Source organism: Phocoena phocoena, chromosome 15 (genome assembly GCF_963924675.1).
Source record: "Phocoena phocoena chromosome 15, mPhoPho1.1, whole genome shotgun sequence".
Lineage (NCBI taxonomy): Eukaryota > Metazoa > Chordata > Mammalia > Artiodactyla > Phocoenidae > Phocoena > Phocoena phocoena.
Genome location: NC_089233.1, coordinates 12,358,025 through 12,378,951, shown reverse-complemented (window position 1 = coordinate 12,378,951; position 20,927 = coordinate 12,358,025). Strand labels below are relative to the sequence as shown.

At 36.2% G+C, this 20,927-nt stretch overlaps 1 protein-coding gene across 2 annotated transcripts in view; it reads right to left on the bottom strand.

The window, feature by feature from the left end:
• AUTS2 (activator of transcription and developmental regulator AUTS2) overlaps window positions 1-20,927 on the bottom strand; it is a 1,117,528-nt gene that overhangs the window by 587,550 nt on the left and 509,051 nt on the right. For both annotated transcript variants that reach the window (XM_065892407.1, XM_065892408.1), the window contains exon 4: window positions 20,791-20,826. In XM_065892407.1, the coding sequence (XP_065748479.1) occupies window positions 20,791-20,826 (36 nt within the window). The remainder of the gene's footprint in view (window positions 1-20,790; window positions 20,827-20,927) is intronic.

The window sequence follows — 20,927 nt, the reverse complement described above, 5'->3', positions numbered from 1 at the left end:
CTAACCCATCCATCAAACACGCGATGCTACAAGTTGATGCAAGAAAGCAATTATCAAAAATACCCTTCCAATAATAAAAAGAAAAAAAAGTTCCCAACCAACCACAGCCAGAGATACAAGCAGTGAGTCTCACTCTGAGGCCAATCTGGTTGATATCATGCCATGTTTGCCCTCCTTGTTACCATGTTCTGCACTCCAGCCACCATGCTGTCATCAGGCAGAGTCAGTCACGGTACATGCCAATGGCACTGTTCATACAACATTTATTTGGTGAGATGTAGTCTACTCAGTTCAAAACAGGAGGTACAACAGAAAATGAGCCCCTGAGAAGGAAATAAAACGCTAAATATTGTCGTATTTAAGTAACCTAACAGATAAAGTTAAGAAGAAGAACAATAAAAATTAACCTTGTTTTACTGCCTCCAATAATTTAAGGGGTAACTTTTAGAAATTATTCTACTCATTATTATCTTACAAACAACAAACATCTGATTTTTCCCTTTATAAACTGTATCTTCAAAATCTGCAAATCCCTTATTTGCTTATGAGATCAGGCAAGCCCCTTACTGAATTCCTTCCAAGTCAAAGGAAGAAAATGCTTTTCCCTTTTTCCTCTCCCACTTTTGCTGGCACACCAAACTTCCAGCCTCCCAAACCTACAGAAATGCTGGGTTGATGGACACTTTTTTCTCCAGGAAATGACATAGTGACATAGGTAAAAGGTGATCTGGATAGACTGCTGTGTCACAAATTGTCAGGATCTGATTTAGAGACCTTGCTTTCGTCAAGAAAGACAGTTGGATGTCTGCTTTAAAGAAGTACTGGGAATATTTTCATCAAAAGTTTGAATTGAAAAACAGTGGGAGGTAAATATCTGAGATGTTGCCAAGAAAGACTCCTATATCTGTGCAATTACCATTAACAGAGGACAGCAGTAGTTCAATGAAGTAATTCAATCTGGTGGCCTACATTTTATCAGACAGCAATTTTGAGCTCTGACATAAAAGGGTACCGGAAAAGGATTGGGCTCTTTCGTATGCATTTTCTCTTCCGTAATTCTATAAAAACGGGACGTATTTGCTTCATAAGGCACAATCATGTATCTCTGAACATTTAACAAGGGACTGTGAGATACTTCTCTGATGGAAATGTGCATCGTGACCTGCTTCAGAATGAATTTTTGTGTTTAGTTGTCTGAGCTACAGAGAGGTATTAGGGTACAATAGGTTGGTGTATTTAAAACACAGGAAGAGAGGAAAAGATGGAGATAGAGCCACAGGCATTACAAACTGCAGGAAAATAGTCTTAGTCTTTTGAAGACAGCTTTATTGAAGTATAATTGAAACATAATAAACTTCATGCATTTAAAATGTACCGTTTGATAAATTTTGACATATGAATAGATCTGTGAAACTGTCATCACAACCAAGATAAAGAATATATCTTTAACCTGAAAAATTTTACTCACGCCTCTCAGTAATCCCTCCATCCCAACCCTCCCTCTCTGCACTTGCCTCTCCAGGCAACCACAGACTTGTTTTCTGTTACTGCAGTTTCATTGGCATTTTCTATAAATGAAAACATATAATATTCACTCTTTTTTGTGTGTAGCTTCTTTCAGTAAGCATAATTATTTCGAGATTCATGCATGTTGTTGCATGCACCAATAGCTTGTTCCCCTTTATTTCTGAGTAGGATTCTGTGTGTGTGTGTGTGTGTGTGTGTGTACACACCACAATTGTTTATTCACTCAATTGACAATGGACATTTGGACCATTTCCAATTTTTGACAATTACAAATAAAGCTGCTATGAATACCCATGTAAAGTCTTTGTATGGACATGTACTTTCTTTTTATTTGGGTAAAAATCTACGAGTGGAATGGCTAGAACATATTGCAGATGTGTTTAACTTTTTTAAAAAACTGCCAAACTGTTCTCCAAGTTGATTGTTCCCACCAGCAGTACTGAAAAATTCCAATTCCTTCATATCCTCGCCAACTTGTTGTGGTCATTTTATTAGATGCATAGTGATAACTGATTTCTGTAATGACAAAAGATATGGACCATCTTTTCATGTGCTTATCTGCCATCTGTATCTCTTCTTTCATGAAGTATCTAGTCAAATTTTTGCCCAGTTTTTAATTTGGTTGCTGTTTTTTTTTATTACTTAATATTGAGTTTTTAAAAAATACATTCTGAATATGCCTTTTAACAGATATATACTTTGCAAAAATTTTCTCATAGCCTGTGGATTATCTTTTCAACCTATTATCAGTGTCCTTTGAAAGATAGAGTCAATGGGTATAAAATTCTAGGTTGGTATTTTTATCCATCAGTACTTTAAAGACGTTGCTCCACTGTCTCCTCGCTTGCATTTTTTCAGACGAGAAATTTACTGTCGTCCTTATCTTTGCTACCCTGCACTTAGGTCTTTTGTTTGTGTATTTGTTTTTCTGGCTATTTATAAGATTTTCTCTTTCTCATTGGTTTTGAGAAATCTGATTATAATGTCTTGTTTTCCTTATCTGCCTATAACGTGTCTTGTTTTTCGCATGATGTTTTCTTCATATTTCTTGTGTTTAGCTCTGTAGGCTTATAGTTTTCATCAAATACTGAAAAATTTCAGACATTGTTTCATATTTTTTGTCCCCTCACTCTTCTCTCCTTGGGGACTCCAAGAACATATATATTAGGCTGTATGAAGCTGACACACAGCCCGCTAGTGCTCTGTTCATTTTTAAAATTTTCTATTCTCTTAATGTTTCATTTTGCATAGTCTCTATCTCTATGACTTCAAGTTCACCCATCTTTTCTCCTGCAATATCTAATCTGTTAATTGCTTATGTTTTTAATCTCACACCTTGTAGTTATTTCTAGAAGTTCGATTTTGTTCTTATATTACTTAACTTTCTGAATATATGGAACACAACTATAGTGACTTTTTAAATGCTCTCCGTTGCTAACATCTATATCAGATCAGGGTGGCTTTTGATTGACTGATTGATTTTCTCATTATGAATCATATTCTCGATTCCTTGCAAATCGGATTATTTTGAATTAAATGTTACATAATAGTCCTAGGATTCGGTTAAGTTACTTGAAAAAAGGTTCATCCTTCCAGATCATTCATTTAAATCGTTCATTTAAAATGTGTTAGGGGAGACTGCAGCAATGCTTAGTCAATTATTCCTCAATAACGAGGAAAGACCCTACTATGTACATGACCCAATACCTCAGGAATCTGGAGGTTTTCCCATCTTGCTGGTGGGCATAGGCACTGTTCCTTGCTATGTGTGAATGCCAAACACTATTCTCACTAATTCTTTTGGATGGTTCATTCCCAGGCCTCAGGCAATTTTTTCACATGTGTGAGCTGACTAGGACTTGGCTAAATAATGGAAAGCAATCCTCTGGAGATTTCTGGAATTCTTTCTCTCTAGTCCTGAGTCCTAGCTACCCTGTTCTTCTCCTAATACACAGAAGTCTGCTGGGCTCCACCTGGTACCCGTAAGCTACCTCCCAACCCTGCATGAAGGTCTGAAACTCTCTCAAAGACAGTAAGTTGGGATAATCATAGGAATCACTACATTCATTTCCTGTCTCTCAGGCACTACTGTCCTTCACTGCCTTATGTCCAGTGTCTTGCAAACTTCTGTTTAATGTATTTTGTCATTTTTTTTTTCTGATGGGATACTAAATTTAGTCCCTGTTACTCTATAGTGACTAAAAGCCCAAATCTCTTTACAAATATTTTTCTTTAGCCATCTTACCATCAGTTGGCATATTATGAATTAATTTGATTAACTACAAGTGTCATGAGGATAGAGACTTTGTTTTATTTACTGCTACTATATCCATAGAAAGTAAAACAGAGGCAGGCCCATCTGTGAAATAATCAGTGCTAACTACAAATGTACACTGTACCACAGAAAAGATTCTGTAGAAATGTACCAAACATCACATGTGGATGTCTATCATTGAAAACACGTGAGAAGCAACAGAAATCCTGATATGTTAGTCTTTCTTGTCTATTTATCTGTTTTGAGCTCAAATAACTAAGAATTTTGTGTCAACGAGGAAGGAGAACAGCTCTTTGCACCTTCCATCAGTGAGGTTTTTGTGTGCTTCTGCATTTACTCTTTACATATGCCTAAAATTTTAGAATTGAAATAGTAAGCTCTTTATCTATAGACCTAAGTATCTGTAATTCAGAATGGCCTCTACCTTAAAATGTGCATGTAATGTTTTCCTTCCACCAGATAGTATTAATAATAAGATTATAAAGTCTCTAAAATTAAAAGAGTTCTGTTCTAGTAGGCTACTGAGTATAAATAAGGGCTTATGTAAACTAAATTAAACATTCCTAAAATTACCAGAAAGCAAGAAATTAAATCTTTAATACTTTAAACGTCATAGATTAAAAAATAATTCTTACATAAACCAACTCAAAAACATTTTACGGGGGCTTCCCTGGTGGCACAGTGGTTGGGAGTCCGCCTGCCGATGCAGGGGACACGGGTTCGTGTCCCGGTCCGGGAGGATCCCACATGCCGCGGAGCGGCTGGGCTCATGAGCCATGGCCGCTGAGCCTGCGCGTCCGGAGCCTGTGCTCCGCAACGGGAGGGGCCACAGCAGTGAGAGGCCCGCGGACCGAAAAAAAAAAAAAAAAAAAACATTTTACGAACCTAAGTTCACATAATTTAGGTGAAAACCTGCCAAATAAGATTAGTTTAATAAAATTTGGTTTAGTAAGAGCAGCTATGTATTCTCTGATTTATCAGTGTTAAGTGTAATACAATTGTATATTTTAATTCTAGTTGAAATGTCCTTTTTAAATGTATACAGGTTTACTGCTCAAATAAGCTACCATTATTTCTCCTTTATGTTCAAGATTACAAAAAAATTAATTTGACTATATCGAATAATTATTCTAATGAACTTCATTCAACGGTAATTATGTTGCAGTATGTCGGCCTGAACATCATTTCCAAGATTTTTAAGTATCTTAAAACCTGAAACTAATATTAAATTGAGTTATTTAATGGATATTCATTAGTTACCTAGGCCATATCTAAGAATGAATACTGAAATATTGATTACTAATCCTATTTTTAAATGTATATGGTTTTGGTTTTTATTTTTATAAGCTACAGAGAGGCTGTCTGTTTCAGCCAAGTTAATGAATATGTTCATTTTTGATACTTTACGAGATTGTATAAGAGATGTGTATGGCTGTAGAAAATTAGTTATGTTTATTCATGATCTTTGCTAAAATGCTGATACGTGACACGCAGTTCATAATTATCCACCCCTTTAGTTTTTTTTTCCTGTGAAACAGAAGTTAGTTACTTTAGCTAAGAGTTATAATATAAAAAGTTGACATTATATTTAAGAACAAGAGTTTGTAAGAAATATAATTCTGTATGTTAAAACTCTATGTGCTTCTGTTTTTCAAGGAAAAGAACACCTTTGCCCTAAAGTAGTGGTTCTGAAGATTTTTGGTTTTCAGACACCTTTTCAACACTCTTAAAACTTACTGAGGACCTCAATAAGCTGAGCTGAGAAAGTTGAGAAGCAGACAAATTCATGAGACTAATAACCCAAGATACAGTGGAGCAAGAATGAGTTATACAGGACTGAATGAAGTGATGAGGGTTCATCAGTGGGTTTTTTGTTTGTTTGAAAGAACACTGATACTGTTTTAATGTCCTATTTTCTGTTTACACATAAGGAACCGCTTCCCCTTTTGTCTTAATTTACTTACAATCCATAACAATTTAGTAGATTCTGCTTTAGAAACTAAAATATTTTTAAATGGTATCTTATTCTCATTCACCTCCCAGAATTCAGAAACTCTAAGTCTTCTTACTTTTCATGGAAAGAGTTATTTCCAAAGGTTCAATAAGAATTGGTCTTCCTGTTTACCAGGATATACCTGGAAAAATTCCAAGGTCTTGTCTGGAATGCCATATTTGAGGGTAATGCTTACTTAATCAGATATAGTTGGACACTTTTAGAGAATCAAGGTTGACCTTACAGAACCATTACTTAAAAGACACTCCTAGAAAAACTACCCTGGTACCTGGCTTATAGGGTCCAGTCTTACAACTAGGAAAGAAGGTGACTTCCTGGCAGGCCACTTTGGGATATTTAGTGAACTTTGAGAAGAAAGAAATTCACCCAAATATACAGGTACTGCAGGTAGTGGAGTCTCCTGGGTTTGAGTTTTCAGCCTAAAGGCAGCAAATACTAGAGACTTGTGCTGTGGGAGAGTCATATAAAACCTTCCAACAAAAGCAAACTTTAAAATGTTTATTTACATAGGTACTCTTGCTGCACCTATGTAAATAATCACACCAAAATCTAATGAAACCAACCTTCCTTTGAGACTATTTTTTTATCAAATAGGGGAAGAGCTATGCTTCAAAGGAACACTATACATTGCTTACGGTGAACTCTTGAGCATTATGTTTTTCTCATTTCATGAGAGCTAACTTCCAACTCCATAAATTCTAGATACGTAACAGCAATGCAAAATAATGATTATCTAGAGTCAACCAAATTCTGTCTTGTCACGTTGAGGCACAACTGATTTCCCTCAAAGCCATGTCTGCTTCCATTTTCATATTCATTCAGTATTCCTCATCTATAATTGTGTCTGTTCTTTGGATTCTCCTTTGAATTGGGAGAGTTATAATATCTGCCTAATTTCATCATTATTAAATAAAATCTTTGAAACATGTACATTTTATAATATATGAGTCATGATTTTCCTTTGCTTTGAAAACCACCTTTCAACAAACTAATCAACTGTACAAAACTTTAATATCTTCGGATTTTATTTTCTATCTACAAACACTCTTCAACTACTTCCTTGTGTTGAGGGTGCTACGTTAGAACCTTTTGTTTAATTCTCTGAAATTCTTCCACTCTCTCAGACAAAATACCAGTGATGTTTAGATTCCAAAGTTCTAATGATTTGCAAATGTGGACTATATACAAAAATGAAAATAAAGAGGTGGTTTTGATAGTCACCTACTTACACATATGTTCAAATGCACACTCTTAAATTTTTTAATAAAATTGAATCACTGGTCCAAAACTGCATATCAGATTATTCCAGGCTCTGAAACTGTGAGTGATCTTTCTAAAAGGCATAGGTTTCTTCCAAAATATTAAAAGTGATCTGTCCAGAGAGAAGTACAGAGCACTCATTTTTCATAATTTGAAACTGAAACCCTAAGAAGCAGAAGGCTTTATATGTGACAGCTTAAATGCTTGTAATCGAACTAATTGACAGCACAATGACCTGGAATGAGTTTAAAAGCACTACATTAAATGTTTAGCAATCAGTGAAGCAATCCTTTATTATTCAGGCTCACATTTTGCAATTTTTATCATGTTATAGGATGAAATGTGGCTGGGAGTTGGAGAGCAGAAAATAGGAGAAAAGGAAAAATACATAAATAATTCCATTCCTTCAAAAGAGTAAATGAACCAAGAACGAGACTATTGCTGAATGATGGGAAGAGGAGTCAAAATGTAATAAAATTAGCCTGATGACTGGAATAAGGACTAAAAACATTAAACAAGCTATCTGTTGCCTAAAGAAATCTTATGTATGTAGAAATTGATAGAGTTTGAAATACAGATTCTGTTCACAAAAATGTAATGTACTATAAATAAAACTCACTAGGTAATTTTCTCAAATAGAGGAGTACCTGGACCCTTAAAAGTAATTCTATCAAGAACCAATGCAGTCTTCTTCCTGCTTTCCCCAAATATAAACACATCCTACACAAAACTTAATGAAGGTCTTCACATAAGTATGACAAAGTAACTATGTGGCAGAAAAATGATCAAGTAAAATTAAACGTAAGATTTAGATAAATATCTAAATGAGTCTCAGACAAGTGATATTATAGCAAGAAAAGATAAGATACAGATAAAAATTTCCTAAAACAAATGTGCTTATAATTAAGTCAGCTGGTAATTACAACTGCTGAGGTCTCTCAAATTACATTATGCATATGTACAACTAATCTCTATGAACGTGTGTTGGGATGACTCCTCAAAAATCTCTTGAGAAGCTTGTTACAAATCAAATGCTTCTAGGTTGGTCAGGGGTGAGGGTGTTGAAAGTGATACTTTTGAAAAGTGAAAACCTTTCCAGGAAATACTACACTTATAAGTAACATATAGGTCAAAGAAGAAATCTGAAGATAAATAAAATATTTTTAACTAAGTGAAAATAAAAACATAACATCCAAATTTGTGAAATACAGTGAAAGCAGTCCTTAAAGAAAATTTATACTACTGAATGCATATATTAGAAAAGGTCATTCTAAAATCAGTAATCAATGCTTCCACATAAGAAAACTAGATAAATTAGAGCAAATTAAATCCCAAGTAAGCAGAAGAAAAAAAATTATAAAAATTAGAGTAGAAATCAATGAAATTAAAAACAGAAACTCAATACAGAAGATCAATAAAACCAAAAACTTGTTCTCTGAAAAGGTCAATAATATCAATAAGCCTCTACCCAGGCTAACTAAGGAAAAAAAAAGAGAAGACACAATATATTAATATCAGAATGAAAGTGGGGACATCACTACAGATCCCATGGACATTAAGAAAATAATAAATGAATACAATGAAGAATTCCATGCCACAAATGATAACCTAGATGAAGTGGACCAATTCCTTGAAAGACACTTCTGTCAAAACTCAAGAAGAAATAAATAATCTGAATAGGCCTGATTAAAGATATTGAATTAAGGGGCTTCCCTGGTGGCGCAGTGGTTGAGAGTCTGCCTGCTGATGGAGGGGACACGGGTTTGTGCCCCGGTCTGGGAAGATCCCTATATGCCGCGGAGCGGCTGGGCCCGTGAGCCATGGCCGCTGGGCCTGTGCATCCGCAGCCTGTGCTCCGCAGCGGGAGAGGCCACAGCAGTGAGAGGCCCGCGTACCACAAAAAAAAAAAAAAAAAAAAAAAAAAGATATTGAATTAAGGGCTTCCCTGGTGGCGTAGCCCATTCATGATAAAAAGCCCTCAGCATACTGGGAGACTAAAAGGGAACTTCCTCACCTTGATAAAGAATATCTACAAAAAGCCTACAGCTAACATCATACATACTGGTAAGAAATGCAAAGTTTTGCTATAAGATCAGGAACAAGGCAAAGATGTTCCCTCTCACCACTCCTTTTCATCATCATATTAGAAGTCCTAGCTAATACACAATAAGACAACAAAAGGAAATAAAAGGTAAACAGACTGGGAAGGAAGAAATACAACTGTCTTTGTTCACAAATGAAATAATCATCTATGTAGAAAATCTAAAAGAAATATTAAAAAATCCTTCTAGAACTAATAAGTGAAAAGAATAAGGTTGCAGGATACAAGATTAATATCCCAAAATTCAATTCCACTCCTATATGCCAGTAATGAACAAGTGGAATTTGAAATTAAAAACACATTATCATTTATATAAGCACCCCAAAGTGAAATATTTAGTTATGAATCTAACAAAATATGCTCAAGATTTATATCATGAAAACTATAAAACTCTGATGAAAGATATCAAACAAGTACTAAATAAATGCAGAGATATTTCATGTTCATGAATAGGAAAACTCAGTATTGTCAAGATGTCATTTCTTCCCAACCTGATCTATAGATTCAACACAATTCCAATCAAAATCCCAGCAGGACATTTTCTGGATATCAACAAACTGATTCTAAAGTTTATATGGGGCTTCCCTGGTGGCGCAGTGGTTAAGAATCCACCTGTCAATGCAGGGGACATGGGTTTGAGCCCTGGTCCTGGAAGATCCCACATGCCGCGGAGCAACTAAGCCCGTGCACCACAACTACTGAGCCTGTGCTCTAGAGCCAATGTGCCACAACGGCTGAGCCCGCGTGCCACAACTACTGAAGCCCGCATGCCTCAAGCCCGTGCTCCGCAACAAGAGAAGCCACCACAATTAGAAGCCTGCACACCTCAATGAAGAGTAGCCGCCGCTCAACGCAACTAAAGAAAGACCACGCACAGCAACAAAGACCCAATGCAGCCAAAAATAAATTTAAAAATTGATTAAAAAAAAAAAGTTTATATGAAGAGGCAGAAGGCCCAGAATAGCCAATTCAATGTTGAAGGAGTGACAAAACACAACTTCAAGACTTATTATAAATAAGTATCTACTTATTTATAATAATCAAGACTCCGTGATATTGGCAAAAAAAAAAAAAGACAAATAGATTAATGTAATAGAATTGAGAGATCAAAAATAGACACACATAAATATAGTCAACTGATCTTTGACAAAAAAGCAGAGGATAGAACTTATTTATCTACTAATCTGAAGTATTTACCCTTAACATCTTCCCAATTCCCCCGCCCACAGCCCCTGGTAACCACCATTCTACTCTTAGTTTTTACAGGTTCAGTTTTTTAAGATTCTACATGTAAGTGACACCTAAGCTAATTAAAAATGGGCAAAGGACCTGAATAGAGATTTTTCCAAAGAAAAATGAATATGAAAAGATGCTCAACATTACAAATCATCAGGGAAATGCAGATCAAAACGAGATATCACTTCACATCTGTTCAGATGGTTTTTATCAAAAAGACAAAAGATAAATACTGACAAGGACGTGGAGAAAAGGGAACCCTTATACACTGTTAGCAGAAGTGTAACCTGGTATGGCGATTATAAAAAACAGTATGGGAGTTCCTCAAAAAATTAAAAATTGAACTACCATATGATCTAGCAAAACTGCTCCTGGGTATATATCCAAAGGAATTGAAATCAGTGTCTCAAAAGGGTAACAGCACACCCACGTTCACTGCAGCATTATTCACAGCAGCCAAGATATGGAAACAACCCGAGTATCTCTCAATGGATAAATGGATAAAGAAGATGTGAGATAGACAGATAGATAGATAGATCTCACATCTTCTTTATCCATTTATATATATATATATATATATATTGGAGTATTATTCAGACATGAGAAAGAAGGAATTTCTGCCATTCACGACAACATGGATATACCTTGAAGGCATTATGCTGAGTGAGGTAAGTCAAAGAAAGACAAATACTGTATGATACCACAGGGTGATTTCTGAAGTCCCTTCTTACGCAGAGGTTCTGTAGCCCTAAGCCTACATAAAGTCAGAATCATAGTCTATTTTAATTAACAAATTGAAAGCTGGCAATTTAGCAACAGATGAAAATAACTTGAAAATATTATGCCTCTGCACAAATGCGGCTTAAAGCTTCCATTCAGTCATGCACGATGCTTAACGATTTAATATTTGATTAAAAGAACACACTGAATTTTCTAGTTTCCTTTGCGTCTCAGAATGTTCTGGTATTAATGCTCCTTTTGTTCAGAGAAGTCAGGTTTTCATAGCACAGAGTTAGTTCTGTTACAAAGTTATTTTTTAAATGTGTCTTAAATAAATTCTAAGGGAACCAAATGTCTTGCCTCCTTTGTGTTTAGGACTGAGATGCTAACTTACCAAGATTCTTTCTGCACAGGATATAGCCCTAATTTACCTTGGCAAAGTCAGGCCTGTTTCCCACAAAGGTAGGTTACTGACAGGATCCTCTTGCAAAAGGGAAAATGTGAATGTTTTCTTTAGAAACTAAAATGGAAATGGAGAACTTCGGGGAGTTATTTGAGAAATGTGGCACACGGTGGGCTTGAGTGAGTTCTTATTTGTCTCTGTAATGTTACCTACATCATTCAGATTCTCCCCAGTTTCCTTCTGGAGCACTCCAGCTGTACATATAGTCATTTGTTGGTCTCAGCAAGATTTTATGAGATGTGATGAATATACGAAGTATTTGGAGTATACTAGGAACCACAGCTGTTATGCCTTGCTGCATTTTTAATGGCTCCTTAAAATCAGAGGCCACTACACACAGCAGCACATTTAGACAAGAAACACTGCAATTATCTGGCTTCACCACCCCATTGCAAATCTGTGAGTACATTAGTTTACAAGCCCTAATAGGCAGTCATCACCTTTGGCAATGCTTCCACTCCAGAACAGCTACAATCTAGATTAATTACCAGGCAGTGATCAGTAGAGACTGATAGTCTTTCTTGTTTGTTTTGTTTTGTTTGTACCCTGCAAACCAGATACCAAAAATTTCAGAAAAGAAATTAAGTGTAGCATAAGGTGGGTCCCTTTAGCATGACTGTTAGTGAAGCTAATTACTATAAGAAAACTAGAGATCATTCATTAGCCTGCTAAGCAAATTAGGTTTGTTAATAGTGATTTATTTATTTATTTGTTTGTGGCTGCGTTGGGTCTTCGTTGCTGCACACGGGCTTTCTCTAGTTGCGGCGAGTGGGGGCTACTCTTCATTGCGGTGCGCGGGCTTCTCATTGCGGTGGCTTCTCTGTTGCGGAGCACGGGCTCTAGGCACGCAGGCTTCAGTAGTTGTGGCGCATGGGCGCAGTAGCTGTGGCTTGAGGGCTCTAGAGCACAGGCTCAGTAGTTGTGGCACACGGGCTTAGTTGCTCCATGGCATGTGGGATCTTCCCGGACCAGAGCTTGAACCCATGTCCCCTGCATTGGCAGGCGGATTCTTAACCACTGCGCCACCAGGGAAGTCCCAACAGTGATTTATAATGCCAATCCTTGGGTAACTGTGTTGGTCCTTTCAAGTATATGCGTACAGGACCTGACAGTTTATTAACTGCGCTATATCTAAACCACTTGTCACCCGGGTGCTTTGGTTAAAATGACATTGTGTTTTAAATGGATAAACATTTTTACACAAGCAAAACACATCTTAAATGTTTGGCTTCTGAAGTACTGGGAGAAAAGTAAAGTGTCTCAAACTATCTAAGCCTCCAATAACTCTTGTTTACTGCTAGAGCTAACTATAGGAAAATGTGACACTTGGAGTTAAAGTAGCACTTTTCCTTTTTAACAAGCCCCAGTTGTGTTTTTTAACCTCTTTTCAAATGATACTCTTGGTATTTCACCAAGCTCTAAGTTTCTTATGCAATGGACTGGGAGGCATTTAATTTACAATTTCAGGAAAAATATTTTTTAAAGCAGTTAAGCAAAGGAATGAGTCCTTTGATCTGAAATATTCTGATTGATAGTCCAAAAAACTCCAGACCAGCTAATAAATCTATCAAAATAAAGGTTGGGTGGGTAGTCAGAAAACCTTGGGGTTTGACATGGCCCTTGGCTCAGTTTATACAGCTCATACCAACTAATTCAACGTTTCTGTAATTTGGAAATCTCCAACAAGGATAAGACAACTGCCCTTAAAGCCAGTGTAGGGGAATAAATAAAGTTAATTTCTGAATTCCATGACAGTGATCTGTACGTTCCCTCTGGGTCTGTCAATGCACTTTGCTTAAGCCTTTACTGCATCATCTCTATGACAGCAGGGATATACTAGCTATGGGACAGAATAAGTTTATAGCCTATTTCTATGTGCTAACATAACTGAATAATGCAAATATAAAACACTGTTCATTATTGTTAATTTCAAAGAAAGGCAGACTTGGTCACGCAATCAAAATCTGGAAACGCTTCAATGTTGACACTAAGAGCAGTGTTCATTAAGCAGTAAGGGGACTATGGCCTTGCACTCCTGGGGCTCAAAGGACAGTGGAGAAAGGTAGCAAAGCCTATCAAAAGGGCTGGTCCCATGTGGCAGACATTTAGGTGTGAGGCAGACAGAATCACAGATCTTGGACTATTAGAACCAAAGGCCCTTTAGCAATTATCTAGTCCAGTGGCTGGTGAAAACTTTTTTTTTCCTCAAATCATTTTTTGTTTTGGAAAACGATTTACTTTCTCCAAATCTGAGGGGCAAAAGAGGAGGGGGGAGAAGACAGGGAGACCAGGCAGAGGGCTAGATCCCATATCCATGAGGAGCCCCTGGGTTTTCATCTTACCTCCCTAATTAGAGTTTGCAACAGCCAACAACAAAGATTCCTATAGATAGAAAATGTTTAAAAATACTTAGCCTATCCCCTCACAGAAATGTTGAGAAAATGAGAGTGTTGGGGGATTGGTGGCAGCTGGAGACACCAATTGATTCTTTCACATCTGTTTATTTTATTCACCAAATTTCTCAATCCCCTTGTACTTCATGAGGAAGCTAACAATGGTGTGGAGACAGAAGACAGTTTCCACAGGGTGAGCTAGAAGAGTAATCCCACTGTACAGATTCTACAAACGAGTAAACGCCTGCTCACCCAAATTTAACTTGTTATGTTCACTTAAACAGGGTATGTTTCTCATGGCTCACAGATCCTATTCCCAAAATCAAAGTGTTAACAGCCAATCAAAAACACTTTAAAAAGGTAAGAACTGGAAACGGAAAATAAAATTATATTTTTAGTCTAAGTCCCTTGAAATTAGAGTTGATTGGCGCCTTACATGGAAGAATCTGTCGGAATGCAGATACTTAGTCCAGATATAAATCAACCCTCCAGTGTAAATATGTATTCTGTGGTTCCTAATCTTAAGGAAACACCTACTTAAGTGTAGGGTCTAGTTTTGTTACTTTCTAGGAGGTAAATATAGTTCAGGGAAGTATTTTAAATGTTACAGTTCAAAACTGTGGCAACTACCATTAGAAAGAACAACTGATTTCATTTGCCCAAATGCCTCTGCATAGTACACAGACAGCTTCAAAATCATTAGCCATGTCCTAGATTTTAAGGGGACTGATAGGTTACAAGGTTTTTGTTCTATTATTATAATCAAAATAATATTCAGTAAAATTCTTATATTAAATATTACGTAATTAACCATTTTAGTGACGTTGTGCTCACTTTGGATACAGGGAACCTCTGAGGCTGTTTCAAACGTGCGTAGGTGATTCACTGGGTAACTGTTAGGGGCCACTTAGGGAAATTACATCAACAACCACATCTCAAAGACATTTTGTGATAGGCATATGACTGAATCTTCAGGACATACTGAAGTTCTTACAGGATATTATTGTTTCAATATAAATTTAAATTTGGGTGGCAATGTTTTGTTCTCTTGTTATTTTGGCCACGTCTTTAAACGATCATTGAAGATAATTAAATTTTTAACTATGTACGCTAACTTCCAAACTCATTATGTTTCTGAAATAGAATCTCTTCTTTCCTGGGATTCCTATTCCAAGTAAAAGAAGCATCACAATCATCAATCCTTGGTTTGATGAGTCATTTTTAACAGTTCGCTAAGCTAAGTTCAGGTCTCCCTATAAACCATCTCCTTCCTACCCGCCCAACTCCCTTCCCTGTGCTTTTCTCCCTATTGCTCCCTCTGCCTCAAACTTTGTTCCACCTTTTCTTTATCTGTTGAAAATATAAGTCTCCAACAAGTTCTGCACAATTTATGCCTTCTACAATTAACTCACCCTAACATATACCCCCAAGTGTTCTACTTACATTTCTCATAGGACTGATCAATTTGCTCTGTATCAAATTCAACTACATAACCTAGACTTGAGGGCCAAGCTTATACCTTATTTATCTTGAGAACTAAGAACAGATAGTTAACACATACCTGACAATTAAAATCAATTGAATTCTCCATCTGTGAGCTGTTTTCCAACTCAGTTTTTACCAATGGGTCTAAAAGTCCCCTATAATAACTGGAGATGCCTGATGAAATTCAGATTTTAAAAATTTCCATTAAAATGGAAACTTGTCAGTAAATAAGTAATGGCCAATAATTCATTTACTCAGAGTTAATTACTAATAAATATAAATGCTGGAGTCTTATTTGAGTGACATCTTTAAAATGCTCAGTGTTATTTACCTTAAATATAAGCACTCAAAGGTTAGGAATAAATACTTGAGTTACAAAATCCTCTCACAGCATCACTAGCAAGTACTGGCAGGTGGGAAGTAAGATGACTTTGGGTGGGGTTGCAGTCAAGGCCAGGTTGATATATTTGCACTTTTAAGTTAAAACCCATGGAAACATTATAAAGTCTAAGAATGTTAGGTCTCTGTACAGCCCCAAACCTCTCATTTAAGTACAATGTGTCAAAATGTTTAAAAGCATCACAAAGGAAAGGATCTGGGTTTAGGGAAGACTAAATTTCCTGAGAAGGGGGCCATAGTTTTTTACTTCTATAACCCATCACCTAGAACAGTGCCTGCCAGAGAAGGTGCTTAATACCTACTGAAAGACAAAATGTCGCAAGTGTCTGTTTAAAGAAAAGCTCAGTCTATTAGATAAACAATTACATTTTTTTGAAAGTTTGATCTTTTTAAAGAAACTCATTTGACTCTTACCTAACAATAAAGTCCACTCTGAGATTTTAAAAAGAAGCAACTATGGTTATACAAAATACCACCAATCAGTTTTGAGAGTTATAAACTTACAGAAAAAAAAATATTTTAAGGGTTTATATAGTCAAAAGCTTAGGACAAAGAATTTAATCCCTTTATGACCTTATAACTTTGAATGGAAAGTCACAAGGTCAATATTTTGCACCTACTGCCTGTTACCAGCACTATCAACATTGTTTCTTAAGTAATTCTACAGCACAGGAAAACAGTAATAACACAAATCCCATTTTAAGATGTGTACCACTACACAATTCCCCTTTATTATATAATGTGGTAGTTTTTTTAAATCACCAGGTAGAAGTGGGTTGGTTTCCTTGATAAAGAGTGTATATTACTAGATGTGAGTCAAATGAGGAGGATGAAAAATATTAGTTGAGAACCATTAAGAAAAAGCTCTGTATCACTGGAGTGTACAAAAGCAGGATCCAAGCTCTTTGAGACTGTGGGCCTAAGACACTTAAATTCAAACCTGGAAGAAGGCTGAAAATTATCCAGAGAAGCAGGCAGGACCTGTCACCTAAATAAAACAACACCAGGGATCAAGTTCAGCCTGACAAGTAACTTACCGCTGCACCAATGGTAGCTCCCAACTACCAGCTTATGGAGTCAAGTGCTTGTAAAGAGGGACTCCGGATCTTTCCTGTGATGACACACCAGACCTCTGGCAACTATGAGATGTTTTTACTGATCTTCTCACTCTACTGCCTTCAGTTACCTCATTCGGGAAGGCTAGGGCATCCACTTTTTAGTGACAGACAGCAGCAAGCATGTGACACAACCTCATAAACTTGAATATGTTGAACAGGTCTTTCTTAACCTCCCAGCCCAACCCCAAGAGCTATCAGCAGTCTTTAAATGCCTCAAGTCTAAGGGAGAAAATCAACAAATAACTTTAATAGACAAATTAAACAATCATAATATGTGGACAGCCTACAGAATATTTCATTCCAACCTCAACACGATCATAGAGGATCACAGAGAAGGAATTCCATATTTGTTTTATGTTTCTATACGGAGTAAACTGATATACAGCTGACCAAACACAAAATCCTAGGCTCCAGAGAAAGCTACGAGAAGAATGTAATGAGAATAAAATACTCCTATCCTACAGTTATAAATTACAACATTTACTTTTTATCATGAATTTCTAGTGGTAATCCTCTACCACCGACAGCATTGCACAACCACTTAATGAGGCCAAGTTTATTCCATCACCCACTACAGTGGGAATAACGGAAGAGAATACATATTATTTCCTATTAATGAGAGCTGTTTTGCATGCATTAAATATCTTATTTAATAATCACAACTCTCTTAGGTAGATAAAGATGAGGAAACAGACTCAGAGACATCAAATAATTCACCCAAGGGCACACAGTAGTCTTCATATCATTCAGTCTCTAAATTCTTAATTGTATACTATGTATAATAAAACTTCAAATACATGTAAAAGAAGAAAGTAAAGAAAATGTGTTCACTGCATCAATGTTTAAAAAAAAAAAAAAGAAAATCCTACACATTCCAGCAAGTTTTGGTACTCTCGCCAAAAAAATAAAAAAGCAAATAGATTCCAACTAGTCTATACTTCCATTTATATTTAGAATATGAGCTGGGCATGAGTATGTAATGAATATATATGTGTGTCTCTCTGTGTATATAACACCCACATTATTCAAAGCTCCCAAAAATGTGAAAAGTTTGTTCCAATCCTTCTCTATTTTGTCTACTTTAAGAATTCTTTGCAATATGCTTATGTAAATACTGATTTTAGCTGCTGTTCTCATTTCTCAAATCTTCAGCTTATAAATGGATTGGAAAAGTGACAGACCTAAGCAGACATCTTTGGAACACAAAACCAAGGAGATATAAACAAATACAACTAAATCAAAAACAAAGGTTTCTTCTTAAAACCCTTTAACTTACCACAACTGATAAATGAAAAGAATGGAAAGAAAGTAAAATATACTGGCTGTGGAGAAGGTACACACACAAGTGTGTGTGTACACATACACATGCCCGTGCATATAGGTAGGTGGGCGTCTATTTTATTAGCACACACAATGATCAGCATTTTACCTTAGTTCACTAAAAGCTCTACAGGAGCATACAGTCTAAATGAAGGAAGATTCTGAAGTTAGAGTAACGATGGGGCAAGGGAGAGTATTTAAGAAAACAGTTCCAGGCTGTTAAACTCAAGAGGTGAGTACCTTCAGTTTTCTTATACCAGAATTCACATTATGGTTCAACTGCATTAATAGCTCTTTGACTCTGCAGGTGATTTGCCTCCGTCCCCACTTCAAAGAGATGCTGAAGAGGATTAAAGTCGAAACATCACCATTCCACTTACCTGATGCTGAACCTTCATTGCAGACTTAAGTAAAGGTTGTTATGACATCATAGATCATAAAACACACTGCAAAGAATATGTTGGCCTGAAACTACTACAAGTTGTGAATATACTATTTTCCACTTATAAGTGTGAAACTCACCAATGCTGAAGTTAATACCTGAAATTAAGTATTACATGTGATATTGTTGATACGAAAATTGAAAGAGAAGACACTTTTTGATGAGGACTTGGCAATAATATCAGTGGATTTTGCACTTTGATAACATAATAATCTCACTATTGGAAACACATTCTAAGTAGAGCATTTTTGTCATAGTTGAGAGCTGAACATACATCTGGTATGTATCTTCTTCATGTAAGCTAATAATACTACAGATTTTTTTATATATAAGCAAAGTAATATTAAGAATAATTTTTCCAAAATAAGAAAAAAGCTTTTATACTCATCCAAAATTGTGTAAGTGTAAAATTTATTTGAGATTCATAATTGCAAAGACTCTTTATCCACAGGAACCTATCATTAGAGAATTAAAATAAACACTCCTAGAATTAGAGAGAAAAATAAGTGACCAAAAGCATAATAAAATTCTCAGTGCTTCTAGAGGTGACTTTCTTCTTTCAGAGTGCTCATACGGACAGTTAAAAATATATATATTAGAATGTTCAGTCTAGAAGTGATCAAAGGCTGAGTCAGTGGCATTGGCCTTCTTCTGCTGAAGAAAGCAAAGAGGGGGAATTTAGCTTTTGGATAGAGAATAAACATTGGCAGTCTCCAGATTTTACTTCCAACATCTCAACCCACATCCAGCCTGGTGTGAAGAGACGGCAGATGGGAATACTTCTGTTATTTCAACCGCTGAAGCAGGATCCTGTTTCAGCACCCTGCTTGTTTCTGTAAGCGTGAATATTCAACCATAATAAGGAGCAATGATGTGTGCTGACTGTATTAAGCAGGTACCAAAAGAAACTTTACCCTTTTTCTCCTCGTATCATAGATTAAGACAAAAAAAAAAAAAAATCAACATTTAGAAAATGCCACTTCTTCCAAGCTTGGAAAAGACTTATTATTCAATGAAATGATGCTTGTTTTCATGAATTTAACATAAATGTATGGAGACAAACGGGCAGAAGAAAACCAGAGTAATTAGCATTTTAGAGGGAAGAAATTTAAAGGCAATGAAACTGAATCAGTAATTATTTTCCACTTTATTTTCATGATTTCATTATTTTCTCAGAAAATGCTGAGCAGATATTAGAGTATCAGTGTTCGTCATTTGGAACATAAATCATATTCCTTTAAATTCCTTAAATTCCTTTAAATACCACAACAAATGTCTACACTGGCATGTTATCCTGTTGTGTAAATAATGTCTATTTGTAATTCTCTTTTATTTATATCTTGAAAAGTATTATTGAATCCAAGAAGGGTAATTTAGCTACAGATAAAAGAAATGAAGTGACAATTTCTTTATAAATGAGAAATATTGTGATAAGCCCTGAGGTATGTCACCATCCACACCCTTCTCAAAGGACAGAAATAAGGTCTTGAAATAATACATCTATATTTGATAAAATGAGGAGTTTAATGAGTGAAGAAAAAATAATCTGAAGGCCACCTACTCAGACTGTGAGGGAAAACATCCATTAAAACACCACCTCTCATCAAAATTAAAAAATGGCAATTCATTGTATATGTGGGGAAGTTCTTCAAGAGATCTTAAAATGAATATACACCTCAATGCATACATTGAATTCTGTCCACCACACGACACTTCTCACTAAAAACACCATTTTGTAGGAAAGGTGGCACGAGGCAATCACGTTTCCCTGTATCCCCCGTACACTGCCAGGTAAGGAGCAAATGTTCTGGGTGCTGGGAACCAGGCTCACATCACAGACTGACTTGTGATCCCTGGAGCCCAGCAGGTTATGTATTTTAAAAGTGAAACAACTCTTAGTAAAAGGATGGACATCAGTCTGCTCTTTAGGACTGAGAGGGAATTTCTTGGATTTTTTTCACATCCTAATGAGCATACATTATACAAGTAAATCAATGCCAATACGAGGCACACATGTGGAAGTTGAGATAAACTTACGAAGTAGCCTGTTCCCAAGCTGGAAGGAGCTGAACTCTGCAAGAAAGCATAAAGACAAAGTGGAAAATCAGCAATGGTTTTTAACACATTCCAATCCACACAGCTCATTACCAGTCCTTCGCAGGCTTTTCATCACT